Source organism: Phascolarctos cinereus, unplaced genomic scaffold (assembly GCF_003287225.1).
Source record: "Phascolarctos cinereus isolate Bilbo 61053 unplaced genomic scaffold, phaCin_HiC Scaffold_726;HRSCAF=1367, whole genome shotgun sequence".
NCBI classification, from domain to species: domain Eukaryota; kingdom Metazoa; phylum Chordata; class Mammalia; order Diprotodontia; family Phascolarctidae; genus Phascolarctos; species Phascolarctos cinereus.
Genome location: NW_027556098.1, coordinates 78,668,235 through 78,688,182, shown reverse-complemented (window position 1 = coordinate 78,688,182; position 19,948 = coordinate 78,668,235). Strand labels below are relative to the sequence as shown.

The following is a 19,948-nucleotide window of genomic DNA, read 5'->3' as shown; positions in this document are numbered from 1 at the left end:
AAGCCTAGAAAGACAGGCTGGAGACAAATTGTGGAGGACTCTAAATGCTAAATAGGGAAGTTTGTATTTGATTCAAAAGGCAGTAGTCCTTTGAGAAGGGACGTGACCTTGTCAAACCTGAGCTTCGGAAATATCACTTCAGCAGCAAGATGGAGGATGTATATATCAATATGAAATGTTATTGACTGACTGATCTCAGTTTAAATAGCCTTAAAGTACTTATTGCTGTTATCTAGTTTTAAATTTGACATACAACTACTAAAGTCACATAGCTTTTGTACTGTCTTATTTGTATAGTAAACGTGGATCATTCTTAAAATGTTAATTCCTTTTATAATTTTTGAAAGAATTAATGTAAGAAAAAATATAGTGTAATGAAGGGTATTTCCAGATGCTTCTGTGTGAAAATAATTCACATTATATAGCTCTTTGAAATTTGCAAAGCATTTTGCTCATAATAACCACGTAGAGTAAGAGTCTAAATGTTGTTATCATCATCCCTACTTCACAGATGAGAAAATTGAGTTACAAAAAGTCATGTGTCCCAGATCACTAAGCTAGTGTCCAAGCTAGGATTTTAGGATTTGGATACAAGTCTTCCATAATTCCAAGGCCTTCTTTATTATGCTGCTTGCATCAAGGTTCAGAATATTATAGAATCATGCAAGAGGTGGACTAATAGGAAAAACCAAATGAATGAAGAATACTTGTCGACTAGACTGTGAAATTTAGTTAGACAGGCAACATGTAGAGTTAGTCCATCAATGTGTATGTTTTGGACAAACGCTATAGGTGGACAGTGCTCAATCCAGGCTTTCATAGAAGGAAGAGGGCTAGATTATAAAAAAGCTTGAAAAAGCATGGTGTTTTCAACAATCATTAGCTACAATCCTGACACATTACATTTGTAACACTGATAATCTTGTGCTAACACCATTTGTCTGGAATCATGTAATACTATACTCTTCTGAAGAATCATTATTATGGGGGATCCAGAGGGCAATGGAGAGAGATACGTGGGGTGTAAGTAATTTACTGGAATCCATCAGTCAGTTGATAAGCATTTTTTTCCAGCGCCTTCTATATGCAAGGCCCTGAATATACAAAGAAAACAGATAGTCCCAGCCCTTACAGAGTTATATTCTACTGGGGGATACAACACGTAGAGAATTTGAGGGGAAGAGAGCACTGACAAGAAAAAGATCTTGACTAGGTTAGTTCATGGATGACAGTCTCTCCAGCTTTATAGCATCTGTTAGAGCTTGTGCTCCACTGGCATAACCTTTGAGAACTCAGTTACCACCGTGCCTTGATGAGGCATTGAAGTAGGACTTGAGAAGAGGCTTCCTAATGTGTGGTTTCTAAAAATTTCTCTAATATATTTCCAGTTTTATATGTGCATTCCTTCAGGAAGGAGCCTAAAACCATTAGCATCTTCAGGTTTCCATTAAGTTGCTCAGTTATAGTCTAGATTTTTATAGTTAAGTTTGTGAACTTTGGTATATTTAGTATATTTGCTATGTATAATATGTAAGTGATACCTACAATATACAAAAATGGGCTACTTGTTAGGGATATTTTAGATGTCTGGAATTGTCCTTTCATGTTTTACTTCTTAAATAGTGGCTGCTTGATATTTGTATAATGTACCAGTAAGCACTATTTTAGTCTGTCTTGGCATGAGTAAACATTTAGTATAGTATCTTATTTTAGCAGAATATAAATATGGAAAAGGCATAATTGTTATGTTAGAGATTACTTTTACAGGTTAGTGCCATTTTTGGTAATTGGTCTTATGTACCCATTGTTTAGTAAATTCTAGACTAGTAGACAAACAAGAGGTACATTCTATTGTCCCTGCCTAGGAAAATATAGATTTATTCTTTAGAAAACAGAATCAGTAGTGCATTTTGGATTTCCTTCCTACTGCCCACTCCTCTTTTAGAGGCCTGGTTAAGGCACTTTTTCATCTGATTTTAATTCTCGCTCTCTTCTTTTCCTTATTTCCCTCCTCCCCATCCAGCACTGTTCAGCATAGCCTGCAATGATTGATATGATGGCAGTGCTGTCATTCTTGTTAACAAAAAAAAGTCATTTTTGTTCTAGGTATTTTAATAGAGTCCCATTAAAGATGTATTGCTGACTGAAATATCGGCATGAAGGGCTCTCACTGAGCTGAGCCCAGGAATTAAGAAGTCAGGAAATCGGCTGCTGCTTTGCAAGAGAGCCTTGTGTGACACAGAATCTCCTGATTGGGGAGATCATTACTGCTATTATGACTCGACTTGCGTAGGAATTTTAAATTCCATCTGAATGTCAGTAATAACCCTCTTAGCAAATTATCCTGAATAAAATCACGAAGGCATTTTATATAATAGGTGTTGAATTACTGGATAGATTTGCTAATTAAATACTCTTTGTTCTGCTGCAGTTGACATTACAGGGTAAGATCTTGAACAATTATTCTCAACAGCTGTACTTTGTTAAGGGAAAAATTAACCACAAAGTTTATTTTTTTACACTTGAAGTTGGCAGATTTTTGAAATGTGCTTGAAAAAATTCCATCATCCAATTGGTAATGAGTAGATAAATATGCAGGTGTTGCTGTGAAATCAGATAACTTCAGACTGCCTTATTAATGAATTTAGTAAGCCTTTATAACCTTCTTTTTTCTTGCTGCTGGCACTTAGAAGTGATCCTCTGTCAGCTGGGTGTAGCCTTAATATTATGACTGGTACTTTGTGAAGCCAACTTGAGAGCGGTCATCTAGTAATTATAATACCTGCATTGCCATTGTGCACATACAGCATCGTCTTCCCTGAAGTCAAGCTTTTTTAATGGGGGAAAAACAATATGATCTAACAAGCCCTTCTGAGTGTTGTTGCTTTCAGTATAATCACACAGTTTGAACTTTAAGAATTTGATTTATTTTTAGGGATTTTGTATTTAACTTATTTTGGGGACTGTATTATATGGAAGGGTTGGCCAGAGAAGTTGGAACAACATATTTATTTTGGGCTGAAACATTTTAACTTCTTTTTTGCGGACAAGCATTTATTTGGCACCTCTGCTGCTGATACTGTTTTAGGCATTTGCTCAGAATTAATGTTCATGCTTTTAAAAAGTTTTACCTTCTAAATTTTGCCATCTAAAACCACATTGACCTAGGCAGAAACCTAAACGTCTGAACAAGGGATAATTAAATATTAGACATCACCATATACAACTAATGGAACAATCATATTATGAGAAGGAAGGAAGGAAACAAGCATTTGTCAAGTGCCTCTGATGTGTTAAGTGCTTTACAGATATTCTCATTTGATCCTCATAACAACCCTGGGAGGTGGGTGATATTTAGTAACTTGCTCAGGGTTACAGCCAGCAAGGGTCTGAGGCATGATTTTAGTTCACATCGTCCTGACTGCATGTCCCAAGCTTTATCTACTGCACTACCTAGCTGCCTCATCACTTCATGGGGGGATGGTAGTCTTGTTTAGATACTGTGGATAAGGGGTATCTAGATATCTTTACTCTGATTAATCAGAGAAGGTTTAATAAAAAATGGTAGCTTAGAATTAGGAACATTTTGAACCTTCATCCATACTAGCTTACATTTGTATACCACTCTCCTCTTCATATTTGATCCTTACATTAACACTGTTAAATAGGTAAAACTTGTGTTATGATGCCCACTGTATAAATAAGTAAAATTTAAGTCAGACAGTTTAAGTGACTGGCCTGTAATACAACTAATAAGGGACAGAGCTCTGACTCAAATCTGTACCTTTTCTGAATACAAATTACACCATTCTGTATCTTCTCACATTGGAAATGGCTTATGTACATTGGCAGTTAAAGCCCTCACTTTGGGCTCTCAGCAAATACAGCTAATTCCTGGACTTTCACAAAGCAATCACTGGGGCAAACTTACCTTAATGTAACCAGTTAAGCACAAGACTGAGAAAACTTCCTTTGCCCCTTGTCTGCAGCTACAGAGCTAGGCTGTGGGACAGCTTTATAGAGAAATATTTGTTAGCCTTTGTGGGAATTGACTTGGTGGGGATGAGCAGGGAAGATTTGCTTCCTAGATTCTTGGATTTAGAGTTGGAAAAGGGTCCTTAGAAGTAATTTAATCCACTTCTCCTTTTATAGATGAGGAAAACTAAGGTCCAGGAATGTTATAACTTGTTTTTGGTCAGAGAGGTAGTAAGGAATTTGAACATAGGCCCATTGGATTCTAAATCCAACTTTTGCTCCATTGCAAAAACTGCTTTAAAGTAGAGGGTAAGGATCATAGACCTAAACCACAGTTCATTTAAAAGCTGCTGTGGAATCATCAGTACCACCACTTGAGAAGAGAGCCTTGGTAGTGGCCCTCAGTGCATGAAGGTAGAAGTTTTGAGAACCAGGGAGTTTCAGTCATTCAGGTGTATGAAGTATCATAATAGAAAGTTAGAACTGGAAGTGACCTTAGAAATAATCTAATTCAACCACTTATTTTACACATGAGAAGAATGAGTTTTGCCATTGGTCATAAAAGTTGTCAGTGACAAAGATAGAACAAGATTACAAATCCTCTAAAGACTGACAGTTCTGCTCACTGCTTTGAGCAGGAACAATTGAAATGTGTTGAAAAGAGATGATAATTAAGCTGATCTCCATCATGATACATTTGATTGGAGCTACTTTTTCCCAGTGGTATTGGATTATGCTTTTCTGTAATAGATTTCTTTGTATATTTTAAATATGGAAGATAAATAACTTAATTTGTTACATAGTACCTTGATGACAGAGGAGCGTGTATGGCAGACAGCTTATGCAGACATACAGAGATGGATGTAACAGAGCAGTCAGAAGACATTGCACCACCAGTGGTGCAAAGCGTTAGTTGAGAGGCCTGTCAGGGCCAGTTTTGCATGTTCTTGGATACCAGACTAAGGAGCTTTTTACTTTTGGCAGTGGAACATCATTTAACATTTCTGGGGAGGCTGGCTGTGGCTTGCAAGGTGTTCTAGAGCAGGGAGAAAATACAAGCAGGAAGACCAGTTAGGAAATTTTTGCAAGTAGTCCAGGCTTGTGGTGCTAAAGAGGTGGACAGGATGCTGATGGGAGGGAAGAATCACTAGGATTAAGTGACTGATTGAATAGGCAGAGGTGACTCCATCACTTCATGCCTGGTTTGCTGAAAGAATGGTCTTTGGCAAAATATATGAGTCATTAAGGTAAATAAAGGAATGTTCTAATTCATGCACCTCAGAACTGTTCCTAGTTTAGATAACATTTTAAAAGGCTGTGGGTAGACATGAAAAAAAAGTCCATATACAGACCAGTTTAAAACAATTAAAAACATTTGGGAAATGAAAAAAAAAATTATAAAGTGGCCTTTAATGATGAACTCTTGAGTAGAAGCTAAGAATCTTAGTCCTGACTCTGCCACTAACTGGCTAAGGAACCTTGAGCAAGTTGATCTTGGTTGTAAAATTAATAGATTAGACTAGATGATAACTAACTTTTGGAACTTCTAGTTCCAACATTCTGTGACTACCACTATCAGGATAGACCAAAGGTTCTTAACTTTTTGTGTGTGTAGCAGACCTCTCCTCAGAATGATATTTTTAAATGCATAAAATACAATAAAATGATTGCAAAGGAAACTAATTATATTGAAATAAAGACATAATTTTTTTCCCCGATCTAAGTTCACAGATGCCTGGAAATTGTGCCAGACTCTATGTTAAGAACGCTGGCATAGAGAAAGCTAAAATTTTGTTCACTTACGAAATTATGGAAAATTCAAATAGACCCTTTTGAACTTGTTGAGAATAAAAATGAAAAGAAGAAACCAGAGCCTACTTGCTTTTTACTGAGGGAGGAGAGGGAGGAGAATAAGCATTTATATTGTGCCTACTATTTGCCAGGCACTATGCTAAACGCTTTTTACAAATATTATCTCAGTTCATCCTCACAACAACCCTGCAAAGTAGGTACTGTTATTATTCTCATCTTAGAGTTGTGGAAACTAAGGCACAGATTAATTCACTTGCCTAGGGCCATAGCTAGTAAGTGGTGCAAATTGTTTATTCTTTCTGTATTATATTTTGTTGTTGTTATTTTAAGAATGAATAATGATAAGTCAAGTATTAAAGCATTTCTTAAGTCCTTACTGTATGTTAAGTGTATATACTTATACACTATGCTAAACCTTGAGAATACGGAGAAGGCAAAAGCAGTCTCTGCATTTGAGGAACTCACATTCTAATGGGGGAGAGAACATATGAACAACTCTATATGCCAGATGTACACAGGGTAAATTGGAGGAAATTTTAGAGGTATTTGTGAGACTGTCATTTGAACAAGCACTTTCTGTGAAGTTTATACGCCGCACTGTTCAAATGTGAATTATTGTTAAGTAGGCTGTGTTTTTTTCCTTGGCCATGATTTAATGTAATGTTTGAATGGTAGATATTATATTGGATCTGACGTTTCTTCAGTGTGCATACTCCTTCTATACATGCAGGTGGAGTTTTCTCAGGAAGAGGGAGTACACACAAAAATAAGTATTTGTGCCCATTAAATTATTATCTGCATTATTAATGGTAGCAGACATTTCTGAGAGCTATAGATAGGCAAATGTAGCTGACAGTTTGTCTTTTGCTTCTAGGGTTACTGATGGTGATGTTTACTTGAGTTTTGTGGCTAGAAATGAATGCAATTCAACTGAGAGCCAGCCCACTGAGATGGCTCTTCTGTGAAGCTCAGACACTTCCCCCTCAAAGAGCAGCAGTTCGTGGCAGCTCTTTTATTGGAGTGGGATTTAGAGAGAATATTAGATGAGAACTTCTTAAGTCCATTGCAGTAAATGACATTGTTTTTCTTGCCACACTCCTCACAAGATCTTCACTTTACCAGCAAAATGTCATTGATTCACTTAGTTGGCATTTAGCAAGTGCTTACTATAATGTGTTACGGTACTGGTTACTAGAAGAGACCTGTACAGATAACCAGAATACTAAACAGACTATGAGAAGAATATAATTGAGGTACAAAAAAAGTACTGTGAAAATGCTAAGGAAAAGGAAAAGTAGCAAAGAGGTCTAGGAAAGCTTCATTGTGGAGAGAGTATGTTATTCTCCCTCTTTCCTGTAAGTTTTTATAGTATACCCTCTTCAAAAAGACAAATGCTAATAATTATTTACCTATGGATATACATTTCTAGAAGGAGCTTATTAAAAGAACAAAAATATGCAGACTTTACTTGATTTTCATGTAAAAATGTTTAGATTTTATTAATTTCTTGTTATTGTGTGGAGTAGAACAATGGAATAGTGGTTAGGTAACCATTTGTAAGAAGTTCTTTGTTTTAGAAAAGCTAGAACATTGGGAATTTTATATTTATGCTATGCAGGTATGTTTATATATCTGTTTTCTAATTATTTTCTAATACATTAATCTTGCCTTTTTTTAAAAACATATTTAGATTTTGATGCATACCAAGGAGATGGTGCAAAAGGTAATACTGAACATTTTCATTACACAACAATTCTTAAATATCACACCTGGTGAAGTCTTTGTATTCAAAGAAAATTGTAACCCAAACAGAGAGAAATCGCTTCTTAGGATGCCTAGTTTACTACTGTAATCCTCACTAATGGATTATAGCTTTTTTCTTTTACCAACACTGATATGATCTAGCCACTGCTTGAAGCCTATATGTGAGTGTTTCAGGCAAATTAGCAACAGTGCTAATTAGAGTTTACTTACAGGCCTTTATGCTGTATGTGTTCTAGTGTTGTTTGTTATGATTGATTTTTTTGGCACCCTTCATATTCTGCTAAATAGTGTTTGATACTGGTAAGAGTTTGACATGGATTTGTGCCCCTGAAATGTTTTGTGAAGTACTACGTTTCAGATTTTTAAGCTGTTTATTGTAACCAATTATCATGGTGGTACATGGGAGTCAGGAAGATCCTTTTTTCTTATTTTCCATTATTTTACTTATCCATTCTCAGTTGTTTAAATTGCAGTTTAGTTCATCTATCATTAAATTTACTTTGCTGCATCACTTTCTTTTTATTTCAGAGCAAGTAAGTGGAATTACTTTTATGTTTTGCTTTCTGTTTACTATTCTGAACTATACTTAGAGCCTTAGTTTTTCATTAAATTAATAAGTCAAGTGTGTTGGGCAAACCAAGTCAAGGTTTAAAACCAGTCTTGCTCTTGAATGATGAATTTTGGTTTTAAGTTATCTAGTATGGTATATGTGGAATATCTTTTGTATATTTTGAATTAAAGGTCACTATGTTCAACATGTTTTCTTTTCATTTAGATGAACCTTGAAGTTATTTATGGAGATACAGATTCAATTATGATAAATACTAATAGCACCAACCTGGAAGAAGTCTTCAAGTTGGGGAACAAGGTGAAAAACACTTAATGAAATTGTTTGTTTTATCTATTTTTGTGAGTTGTGTTTGGACATGTAGGAATCAAATAAAAGGTGTATTGTGTATTGTAAAAGTGATTTTAGCCATAATTACATTCCTTAATTGATTCTCATTTTCTCAAATCAGTAAAATTTATAGGATTATATATTTATGAAAAGGACCCCAAGGGATCTTCTAGTTCAATCCCCTCATTTTTCAGATGACCTATCTGAAGTCTAGAGTGGTTAAATGACTTCGGAAGTCACATAGCTAGTAAGTTGTAGAGTGGGATTTGATTCCACATCCAATACCACTGAGCTGCCCCTCCAAGTTTCCCATTCCATTTTTGTATAGCCTTAATTTGGTTTTTTATTTTTGTTTTTTTGCATAGGCAATGGGGTTAAGTGACTTGCCCAGGGTCATACATCTAGTAAGTGTTATGTGTCTGAGGTCAGATTTGAACTCAGGTCCTCCTGACTCCAGGGCCAGTTCTCTATCCACTGTGCCACCTAGCAGCCCCGGATAGCCTTAATTGTTAAGAGGTTCCTCTTTGAATCCAGACATAATATGAATCTCTCTGACTTCCCACATGTGCTAGTTCATTTCTCTGAGACCAAGAAAAACTTGTCTAGTTTTCTATGTGGTAATGTCTCAAAGAGCCAGAGGCTAAAATCACATCTTTAAATCTTTAAATCTTCTTTTCCCTAGGCTGACCATCCCTAGTTTATTTAGCTAATTTGCTGCTTTTCTCTCATTTGTTAGTTTTGGTGGAAATATATTAAAAAAAAAAAAGGAATTGCTTTTCCTCTGATTCCTCTTTGATCTGAAAGTATGCTAAATATTGTGGAATACTTAAATATGCTCATGTCAGGTCTGATGTTTTCTGTAAGAAAACCATGGCTCTAGAATAATTAAAATGCTTAATTTTTTTTTTGTCAGAAGGTCTATACAATGTCTTTTGAGGTGAAATGAAGTTTTATAAAAAATAAGTAAATAGATTCTGATACATGCATTCATCCAGTAATTTGTTTATATGTAAGATGTTGTGTTGGATACTTTGGGGAAAGTAAAGAGGCAAACCAACCCTAGAGGAGAGATATATAAATGAGATGTTAACTAGCTGCAAAATGTAGCATTTAATATATGTAAAGCATGTTACGAGTCTTAAAGCACTGTGTAAATTGTCAATAGTTATAAGTGTTAAAAAAAAAAGTTGTATAGACAGCAAGTACTTTCATGGTTCTGAGCAAAGAGAAATTCCTTCCACCTGAGGTCACCATTCATGGTCTGTTTCTACAAATTCCTTTGTTACCAGTCCAAAGGACAGGGTTTCTAGGGGTGATAGGATACTTTTGCCTTATCCTCTCTACCCTGAATTAACAAGTAGTTCGTGCATAGACCTGATTGCCTGTTAGATAATCTAGCCTCGTGTAGATTATTTCCTATTTGCCCTGATGTCCTGTTTTATTGAAAATGAGTAAAGATCATTTTCTGCCATTTGCTTTCACATCTTTATAGCTTACCCTTTTCCTTCATCTTTCACTCCCTCTACACATGTAACTGCAGTCTGTCCAACTAGCTAAGCAGATGTAAAGATTAAAAGCTTCTAATGGATTAATAACCTCCTGTGTGTCCCCTAGTGGGTAATGGTCTGTGAGCTTCAGAAGTCAATTAAGGTATTAGCCTGGCACTGAGTTTTAAGGTCATAGGTTCATAGGACAATAGATCTGGAGCTAGAAGAGACCTAGAATGCATCTTGTCCAGCCTCCTCATTTTGCAGATGAAGAAACTGTCCATAGGAGGTTAAGTGATGTGCTAGTGTCACATAGATTATCTGTGTCGTGGACAGAATTTAAACCCACATGCTATGTTTTTTTCTATATACCCTCAGTTCCTAGGACAGTGCTTTTGATTTAGGTACTTAATACAAGTTAATTGTGTTGGATTGAGTGTGTGTGTGTGTGTGTGTGTGTATGTGTGTGTTATACATACAGCGTACATGCACTGTGTGTATGACTCATACACGCACACATGCGTGCACACATACATACACATGATAGCAGATATTGGTGATCTTTTTGGAGGGCTCTTGCCAAGTTGTCATTGAATAAAGGTTCTGGTGGATCTGTCTGTTAGGTAGGTCTTACTAAAAGTCATCACTCTTTGCTGTAGAAGCCCGTGGAATGTAAACTAGTCTTTTTAAGCCTTTTGCTAGAGATATTGTTGGGAATATCCTTGGGGAACACATAGCCAAATCTGAGGCTCATGCATACAATGAACAGAGGTGGTACATGTACTTTATATGCTTGAATTTTTAAAAATTATTTTTATTTAGTTTATGTAGACCTCATCTGCATAAAATTATCATCCCCGCTCTCATGTTCCTTTGGGTCTTGAAGATTTTTCTGAGATAGGGTGTTCTTTTGTATGCCAATACTCCTGAGAGGGTACCAAAGACATTTTTACTTATTTTACACTTTCTCACAACTAAATATGTTGTTATTCAGTTGTATCTGACTCTTTGTGACCCCATTTGGGGTTTTCTTGGCAAAGATTCTGCAGCAGTTTGTAATTTCTTTCTCCAGCTCATTTTACAGATGAAAAAACTGAGGCAAACAGGGTTAAGTGACTTGTCTAGGTTCACACAGCTAGTAAGTGTCTGAGGTTGGATTTGAACTCAGATCTTTTTGACTCTGGGACTAGCAATCTATCTACTGAGCCACTTAGCTGCCCACAACTAAGTATGTGTGAGTTATTTTATATAGCTCGAGTTGCTTGCTCTGCTGGTCCTTTGATGTGCTCATGCAGCTGTGTATTTGTGTATCATATATGTTTATGTTATGCCTGATGCCTAATAAGTGCTTGATGTTTGTTGACTGATTCAGTATATCTTTTCAAGATGGTAATTTCCTAATAGATAATGTGCTGCATCTATTGACCTTTTTTTTTTCTGGTTATACCCAGAGTATTACCCTACTCAGACAGATACTAAGTAAAAAAAAGTGCCCTTATATTCCATTTTTATTACATTAAGGGATTTATAACTTAATTGTTCTCTCCACAGAGCATGGAATCTCTATGCTTCATGAGTAATAGCCAAAAAAAGTCACCTGGTAACCATCTCTCTATTTCTGAGCCTGTGCCAATGTAGTGAGCCTGGCTTTCTGATGAGAGGTGTGAGCAGTGCTCCATCAGGTCTGGACTTGGAGCCTTTATTGCTTCAGAATGCATATAAAAACTTATATTGTGTGGGCAAAGTCTTAAACAATTTTCTTCTCTCAAAGGAGGGGAAGCACCACAGAATCATAATTGAGTGCAGCTTTCTCCCTTTACAGGGGAAGAAACAGTCTCAGGACAGTTTCCCAAGATCTTAAATGTAGTAAATAGCAATGTGCTCAGAGCACAGTGAAAAGTCTGTTTATATTAATTTTATGAAATATATATATGTGTGTGTGTGTGTGTGTGTATCTTTTGATCTTAAAGACTCATGTTAATGGTGGACATTTTCACAGGTTAAAAGTGAGGTGAACAAGTTGTACAAGATGCTAGAGATAGATATTGATGGAGTTTTCAAATCTTTGCTCCTGCTAAAGAAAAAGAAATATGCTGCTTTGGTGGTGGAGCCAACCTCAGATGGGAAATATGTCACCAAACAAGAGCTGAAAGGACTAGATATAGTGCGAAGAGATTGGTGTGATCTTGCCAAGGAAACCGGAAAGTGAGTTCATTGTTCCATTTTTTTGTTTGTTTGTTTGTTTTGTTTTGGGGTTTGGTTTTTTTTTGCCATTTTAGGCAGTTAAGTGTCTCTCATGCTATACTCATGGAGACTAATGACATTTGTGAAGGACACCTACAGTTCTCTTTCATGTGAGGGCAGTTGCTTATTTGTTGCTATTATTAACTGGTTACATATTCATAATTCTTAGGTTAATAAGAGCTGATTTTTGAAAGTACATTAATACTTAGAGCTAAATTTATCCAGTAACAAGATATTCAGTGTAAATTGTACCTGTCAAGTTTTTGTTGATAAAATGCTTGCACTGGAGAGTTTTACATCTTTGGGTCTTTTTTTTATTTACTTACACACACACACACACACACACACACACACACACACACTCACTCTCTCTCTCTCTCTCTCTCTCTCTCTCTCTCTCTCTCTCCTCTCTCTCTCTCTCTCTCTCTCTCCCTCTCCCTCTCTCTCTCTCTCTCTCCCTCTCTCCCTCTCTCCCTCTCCCCTAACGAACAATCTACTTTAATTGCAGGAAAAGCCATGTGTGTGATATCTGAAGGTTTCTCTTAGCCCCACTGGGGCTAAGCATAAGAGAGTACTCATTTTGTAGCCAGAACAGTTTTGAGGTTAACTTAAACCATTCATTTAAGGAAGTTTCCACCGTTGTGGAAGTCGCGTAGATCCCTTGGATGTCTCTTTTATCCTATATCTGAAAGATAATTTTTGTTTACTCTGTACTCTGGTCCCAGGGTTTATCTGTAAACTTCATGCTGGAGTCATGTCAATCCCCTCAAGTTTTGACTTTTAAGATATCACAAACAAATGCCCATAGACTGACACTTAAAATTTGGAAACACGATAAAAAGAACTAAGTGTGTGTGTTTGCACCTGTGCATGTAAGGTACATGCAAAATCATTCCAGTATGAAGTCCTTTCTTCACAGGTGCTTCAGGCACTTATCTGCATTCAAATGTTATTGATTTAAATGTTCTTGAAGTCCTAAGTGTTGAAAGTGTCAGAACTTTGAGTAAATGATTTTTAATTATTTTAAAATATTTTGGGAAGTATTAATATTCTCTCCCTGTTTTTCAGTCTGTTTATTGCATTCAACTTTCACAGGGATTGGGACAGTTGATATTAATAAAGAGGCTATTCTTAATAGCATAGAACTGGCCATCTGAGTTATAGGTCACTGTTGGCTTTATGAAATGTAGTTTGCAATAGTTTATAGCTCCTAAATGTACTGAAAGATGAAAAAGACTTTGTATAGACTGTCGATTAAACTATTTTCTTCAGCTTTGTGTTTTCCAAGAAAAGATGCATCATAATAGAAGTAAATTTCTCTGAGTTAGAAATGTATTACTAATTAAAGCTATACAAATGTTTTTTGTCAGAGTTCTTTTTCTGACGAATTATAATGCAGCTGTCAAACTCTGGCTCTGCATTTTTCTTGGCTTCTTTATTGCTTTTCCCAGTCTTCCCCACCCCCCAAGGAGTGTACTCTAAGGTTGTTGTGGTATAGCATGAAGTGCAAGAACACTGGGGAGAAGTGGAGGATCAAATAAAAGTTTGAGAACTGTTTATTTTATTCTTGAAGGATTTCTTCTTCCTACTCACCCAGGTTATAGTCATCTTGTTGAAGTTTTTGAATTGAATGTAGATGTGTATTATAATCAAAGAGAACAACATCATCTTTCTGTTTTAACCTATGTGGGATGTGGGTTAGGGCTTTTGTGGCTTCACATACTTTTTTTATTGGACACTCCTTTATCCACATCCTAGTTCTCTTCTATGTGGTTTTTATAGGCCCAAAATGCCAAGCCGGACATCATAGTTGCTACCAACTTTGACAGGGTCCCTTTAAAGGCTTTAGCAGTAAGTAAAACAAATAGGAATAGCCTTTATAGTATGAGCTAATAGAATTTTATCTTGTTCCTAGCTATTATTTTAATGAAATATGTTTTTACTTTTCCTTTTAACCTATTTCTTTTGCAGCTTCGTCATTGGTCAAATTCTTTCTGACCAGAATAGGGACACAATTGTGGACAACATTCAGAAACGGTTAATAGAAATTGGAGAAACCGTGATGAGTGGTAGTATTCCACTAAGCCAATTTGAAATTAACAAGGTAAATAAAGCTTTTGTTATGCTGACCAGCTAATGTTGTGTTTCTCTTTACCCTCAAATAGTTGAAGAACCTCTAGGTCTTTACAATAAAGGTAAACTCTAGGAAGTGATGAAAAAAGTTATTAAGTTTGCTTTAATTGCCTAATTACACCAGTATTTGAGGTGATCTTATATTGTAACTCTTCCCCTGTAATCCCTTGATGTTGCACATCTACTGGACCGAGGACAATATGAGGATAAGGCAAAGGACAAAGCACTGAAACTCTCTTGACCTGGATTTCTTTATCCATCAGATGGAGAAAGTAATACCAGGAGTAACTCACTGACAGGGTAGGATACTCTATGTAAAGCCCTTTATAAACTTTGAAGTGCTAGCCATATACATGTTTGTTGTTGTTGTTTTTCTTTTTTCTTTAGTACTTATATTTGCACTTGCCCCAAAATTAAAAAAAAAAAACAACTGCTAAGCCCAATTTGTCTCTAAACATAATTACTGTTCAAGTCTTTTTCAGAAGGTTTCTTTAATTAAATAGTGATATCAGTTCCTATGTCCAGAAAAAGGTCACAGAATCCACAGGAGTTAGGGTTAGAAGATGTTCTGGACTCTGTTCCTTTAAAAAAAAATAGGTATCTTTTGCTTTTACATTACTTTTGTTTACAGATCTATCCATTCCATTATTCCTGCTCAGCAAGCAGTCTCTTGAAACAAATAACGAAAAAGGAAAAAATGCAGTTCAGAAAAACTAACAACAGTCTGAAATATTTGCACCTGTCAACACCCCTAGTCTCTCACCTCTTTAAAAAAGAGAGAGAGGGTTATTTTCTCATCTCTTTCCCAAGGTTAAACTCCAAAGTGTTCAATTTCATTTTTTTTTGTTATTTCCAATTATTTTGTTGAAGACATTACATATATTTTTTCCTAGTTCTCTTACATCACTGTAAATTTGTTCATGTAAGGCTTCCCATGATTACCTGAATTCTTCATATTCATCATTTCTTTCATTATTATTTTTACTGTAGTAATATTATATCATATATGTTAAAATTTTTTTAAGTACTGTCTAATTTATGAGCACCTATCTGTTACCACAAAAGGTGCTACTATAAATATTTATGTGCACATAGGACCTTTTCTTTCTTTCTTTTTTTTTTTTTACTATGTTTCCTCTTTGGGGTATATATCTAGTAGTGGAATCTCTACTTGAAGGTTATGGACATTTGTTTACCTTTTTATTGAATTCTAGCATAGCTGAATTAATTCATAGATTCTCCAGCAAAGCATTAGTGTGTCTTTCTCTCATAGCTGTTATACAATTGATTTTTTTTATCTCTATCAATTTGTTTGGTATGAGATGAAAACCTTAAAATTGTTTTCATTTGTATATCTCTTATTAGTTATTTGGAGCAGTCTTTCATATGATTAGTACATGGCAAATCTTTTGAATACTGCTTGTTTATACTCTGACTACATATCCACTGAAGGATTACTGTCTTCATGTTATGGGTCTGAAAACAGAAGTATGGGAAGTGAGAAAGACTTGTTCAAGGTCACATAGCTAGTTAGAACCCAAATCTCCTAATGACCAGGTTAGCACTCTTTCTGAGACTTGAAAGTTAATTCTTTCTTCACATGCCTTTATTTCCAAACTATTGCATAGAATATAGGAAAAATGTGGGGTTACATCTTTCTTAGGATGTTCATATAAAATTTCCGTGCAAGATCTAAGATTTTTCCAAAGCAACCCATATCTATTTCTTTTTCTTCACTTTGAGGTAATATCATTTTTTTTAATCTCTAACATCAGCATTCATTGACTAATTCATTTTTTAAAGAATATTTATTAACTGTGGTGTTCTGTGTAAAAGGTACTTTGGTATAGGTGCTAGAAGACATATAAATGTAAAATTTGGTCTCTGCATAAGAGCACAGAAGCTAGATAAGACAAGTAGACAAATAATTGTAATTGAAATTAGAATATAACTGGTACCTTAATAGAGCAGCTGTAGAATGAGAAATCATAAGAAGTCATCACTTCTGACTATGGGGTGGTGTGCAGCATTAGTAAAGGAAGCCTTTATGGAGGAAGTGACATTAGACTTGTGCCTTGAAGAATGAGTAGGATTGTATTGTGATATAATTGGTGCAGGGAAAGACATTAACCTAAGCAATCAGGACAATTTTTTTGGTGGGTGGGGGTAGGGTAGGAGTAGGGATAGAATCCAATTTGCTTGGAGTATAGAGTGGCATTAATGTGAAATAGGGCTAGAAAGGTTGGTTGTATCTAGATAATAGAAGTATTTGAATATCAAGATAAAGTTTGAATTTTATTTGATAAGGATTGTGGAGACACTGCAAGTTTTTGAGCAGTGAAGTGATAAAATTAGTTAAGAAATAATCCCTACTCCACTAAAATTCATAAAAATTTAAGACTCTTAAGACTCTACCAACACAATTTGAAACATAGATCAAATTTCAGTAAGAACATATGATCTGTAATCCTGGGAAGATGGTAGAAAGTATAGTAAGCTAGATCTCAGCTGTCCTCTCTCCACGCCAAATAAATGAAAAAAAAATTTCTCATAACTTTGACAAAATCATTGATGATGAGAAGAGGAAAATTGAAAGAATTCACCGTAAGATAATTTTTGCAGAAAAATACCTGAAAACTTGCTAATTTACTCTGTCACTCCTGGTGCTTTTGTACCTTGCATGACTCTGATTTCCATCTCCCATCCTGCAACTTCACTTTACCCTCCAGGCAATAGGCATATTATCAAGGGTGACCCATAGCCCTTGTGACTACTCCAGTTTTATGCATTGCCTTTTGGAGTTAATCATTTTCTAGTATCATTTGCAGACCATTCCCAGAAAGGATTGAGGCCCATGAATTATATGAGTCCAGAGAATTTAAAGAAAGAACAAAAGATTATGATTTAAAAAAAAAATGGAGCCTAGGGGAGAAGTTCATCAAGGATGAAAGGTTCAAGAAGTATGGTGCTGACTATAAACAATACTATGTAGGTAAAAGCAAGTAGTATTCAGAAAAAGTGGAGAATAAAAACAAGACTTAAGCCTACAGTACTTTCTTAGGGTTTACCTTCAGCAGTGTCCTTGAGTACCTACTTCCTTCTGATACCTTTTTGATTCTCTCCTGGGGTAAGATAAGAGTCTGAATAAAGTTAGTTTCAGAGAGAATAGGGTAGAGCCTCAAAAAAGTAGGACTAGAAAGAGTTGATAATAGGACCAACTACAATATCCTTTTACTATTTTTCTGCATCATTGTTCCGGTGGACTCTTGAAGGTCAGAATTCATGCAACAGTAGTTTTTCTGAGAGAGTAGACAGGGCAATGAAAGCATTACAGCATATTTTTTCAAAGCCCTGTGATATGATGTTCAAGTAATGCTGAGACGTAGAGTGGTTCAAAAAGTCAATCAAAGAATTAAATGAAAATATTTTTATATGACAAAAATTGTAACTTGAGAAAGAAATGAACAAATTTAACAAGACTAAAGAGTTTAGAACAAAATATTGAGACTTTTCAGAACAGTAGGTTCACTGAAAAAGAGAACAGAATTAGAACACAAAACTGCAGAGGCAAAAGGAAAATTAATTGAACAAAATTAAAAAACATAAGCATGCCATTAAACAAGAATACTAGACTTGGTATGAAGAGACAATCTAAAAGACTAATTGTTATATAAGAGCATCATTTTTAAAAAAACAACTTGTAATTGTAATACCAAACTTCCAAAACCCATACAGAAAAATTTCCCACAAATATTAGAAGCAGATGGCAAAATACTGTTAAAGGTAATCCATAGAATACCAGTAGAATGAAATTCCATGCTTAATCACCAAGAAACATTGTAGTAAGATTTCGCAATTTCAGCAACAAAACAAACCTCAAGAATCAGAGGGAAAATTCCAAGTCAAATTATTCAGAAAACCGTAGGATTACCATATATATATACACACACATACATATATACATACATATATACATACATATATACATACATATATACATACATATATACATATATATATACATACATACAAGAAATCAAATGAAAAAATTTGAATATGATTTTTCTAAAAAACAAAAATCGTTTGACATACTTTAGAACATAGTTGGCAAAGCTGAGCCACAGTATCTCAGAAAATAATTGGACATTCTGCAAAAGAGAATATTAGTCATTCTTTCAAAAAAAATCCAGAAGTGAGCAGGATTTTTCAACATGGACAAAAAGAGGAGAAAATTCTAAGCACTTTTAGAAAACAATTAAACATTCATTTTCATGTGTGTAAGGATAGACAGGGCCATGGTTGTGGGATAGGGAAGTAATTTTGTTTGAGTTTCCCTAAAACCTGCATACACAAAATAGTGCATATTATCTGAGAGATGCAAGAAGATAGAGAATATCAGTGGCTAAAAGAATCTAAGGAGATACACACACACACACACACACACAGAAGAAAAAATCAAGATGGAGTATATGAAAAAAATAAGTTAATATTTGAGGGACAGAAAAGATATTTCCTCTACAGTAAATCCAACATTGTAGGTTTTGAGATAGTATAGAGCTACTTTTTTTTATAGAGCAGCATGAAGAAAAGTAGGGACAGGCAGACCCAGAAAAAGACTGTCAAAACCAGAGAGGAGAAGTAGATAAGAGGCTTTCAGCTTCTTCCCTGCCTTTAGAGCGCCAGGAAAGTGAGAATGGAGTGGTGCAGGGAGAGGAGTCACAGAGAGAGGAATGGAAATTGAATTCTGCCAATAAAAGAGATCCCACAGTTCGTGGAAGTGGGGGGGGGGTAATGATAGGTTTTTAATAAATTTAGTTTTTATTGATATCATAATTGATTGATACATTGAAAAAGTCCCAAAACATGTAAAATGTGTAACACCTATGGATTTCCCACCTCCGTGAAGTGGTGGGTTTGGGGTGTTCTCTCATATCTCTTCATTTGATTCCTACTGAATCTTTACAGTTTTGTTACGTTTACTTTTAATTTTTGGAAAGGAAGACCTGTGAGGCTGTTGCAGTAATGTAAGTGAGAGATGATGAGTACCTGAACCAAAGTGGTAGCTGTGGGAGAAGAAAGAAGAGGGGTCAGATGCAAGAGATGATGTAGCAATAGGAATCAGTCTTTCAGTCATTAAATATTTATTAAGCACCTGATGTGTGTCAGGCACTATGCTAAGTGCTTGGGATTTTAACGTAGAAAGAAAGACAGTCTCTGCCTTCAGAGAGCTCACTGTCTGATGGGGGAAGAAAATATACAAAAGGGAAAGTGGAATAGGACACAGGGAAAGATACGACAACATAAATATGATCATGATGAAGTCCAATCCAAAGGAATGTGGCCAGGTGGGAAATGAAGACAGTGCATCTGGGGACCTTCTGTCAGTGGAGACTGAGAGTTCTTTACTGCGCTCTTCAAATCAGAGGGACAGAGAATACTGAGAACTGTGATGAGGTGTGAGCACTAAGGCTGGTGCAATCTAATAATGAATTTCCTGATGATTCATTGCTTCCTGGGAGGCTTGATCATGATAGAGTCCAGTCCAAAGGAATGTTGCTGGGTGAGAATTGAAGAGAAATAGCAGGATTTGACAAGTGATTAAATGTGCAAGAGGAGACAGAGTGAAGAGTCACAG

General features: G+C 35.7%; 1 protein-coding gene across 1 annotated transcript in view; it reads left to right on the top strand.

The window, feature by feature from the left end:
* Positions 1–19,948, top strand: part of POLA1 (DNA polymerase alpha 1, catalytic subunit) — a 331,346-nt gene that overhangs the window by 103,156 nt on the left and 208,242 nt on the right. Inside the window, 4 exon segments of the mRNA XM_020989869.2 lie at positions 7,478–7,510; positions 8,327–8,419; positions 11,936–12,141; positions 14,152–14,284. Coding sequence (XP_020845528.1) covers positions 7,478–7,510; positions 8,327–8,419; positions 11,936–12,141; positions 14,152–14,284 — 465 coding nt within the window.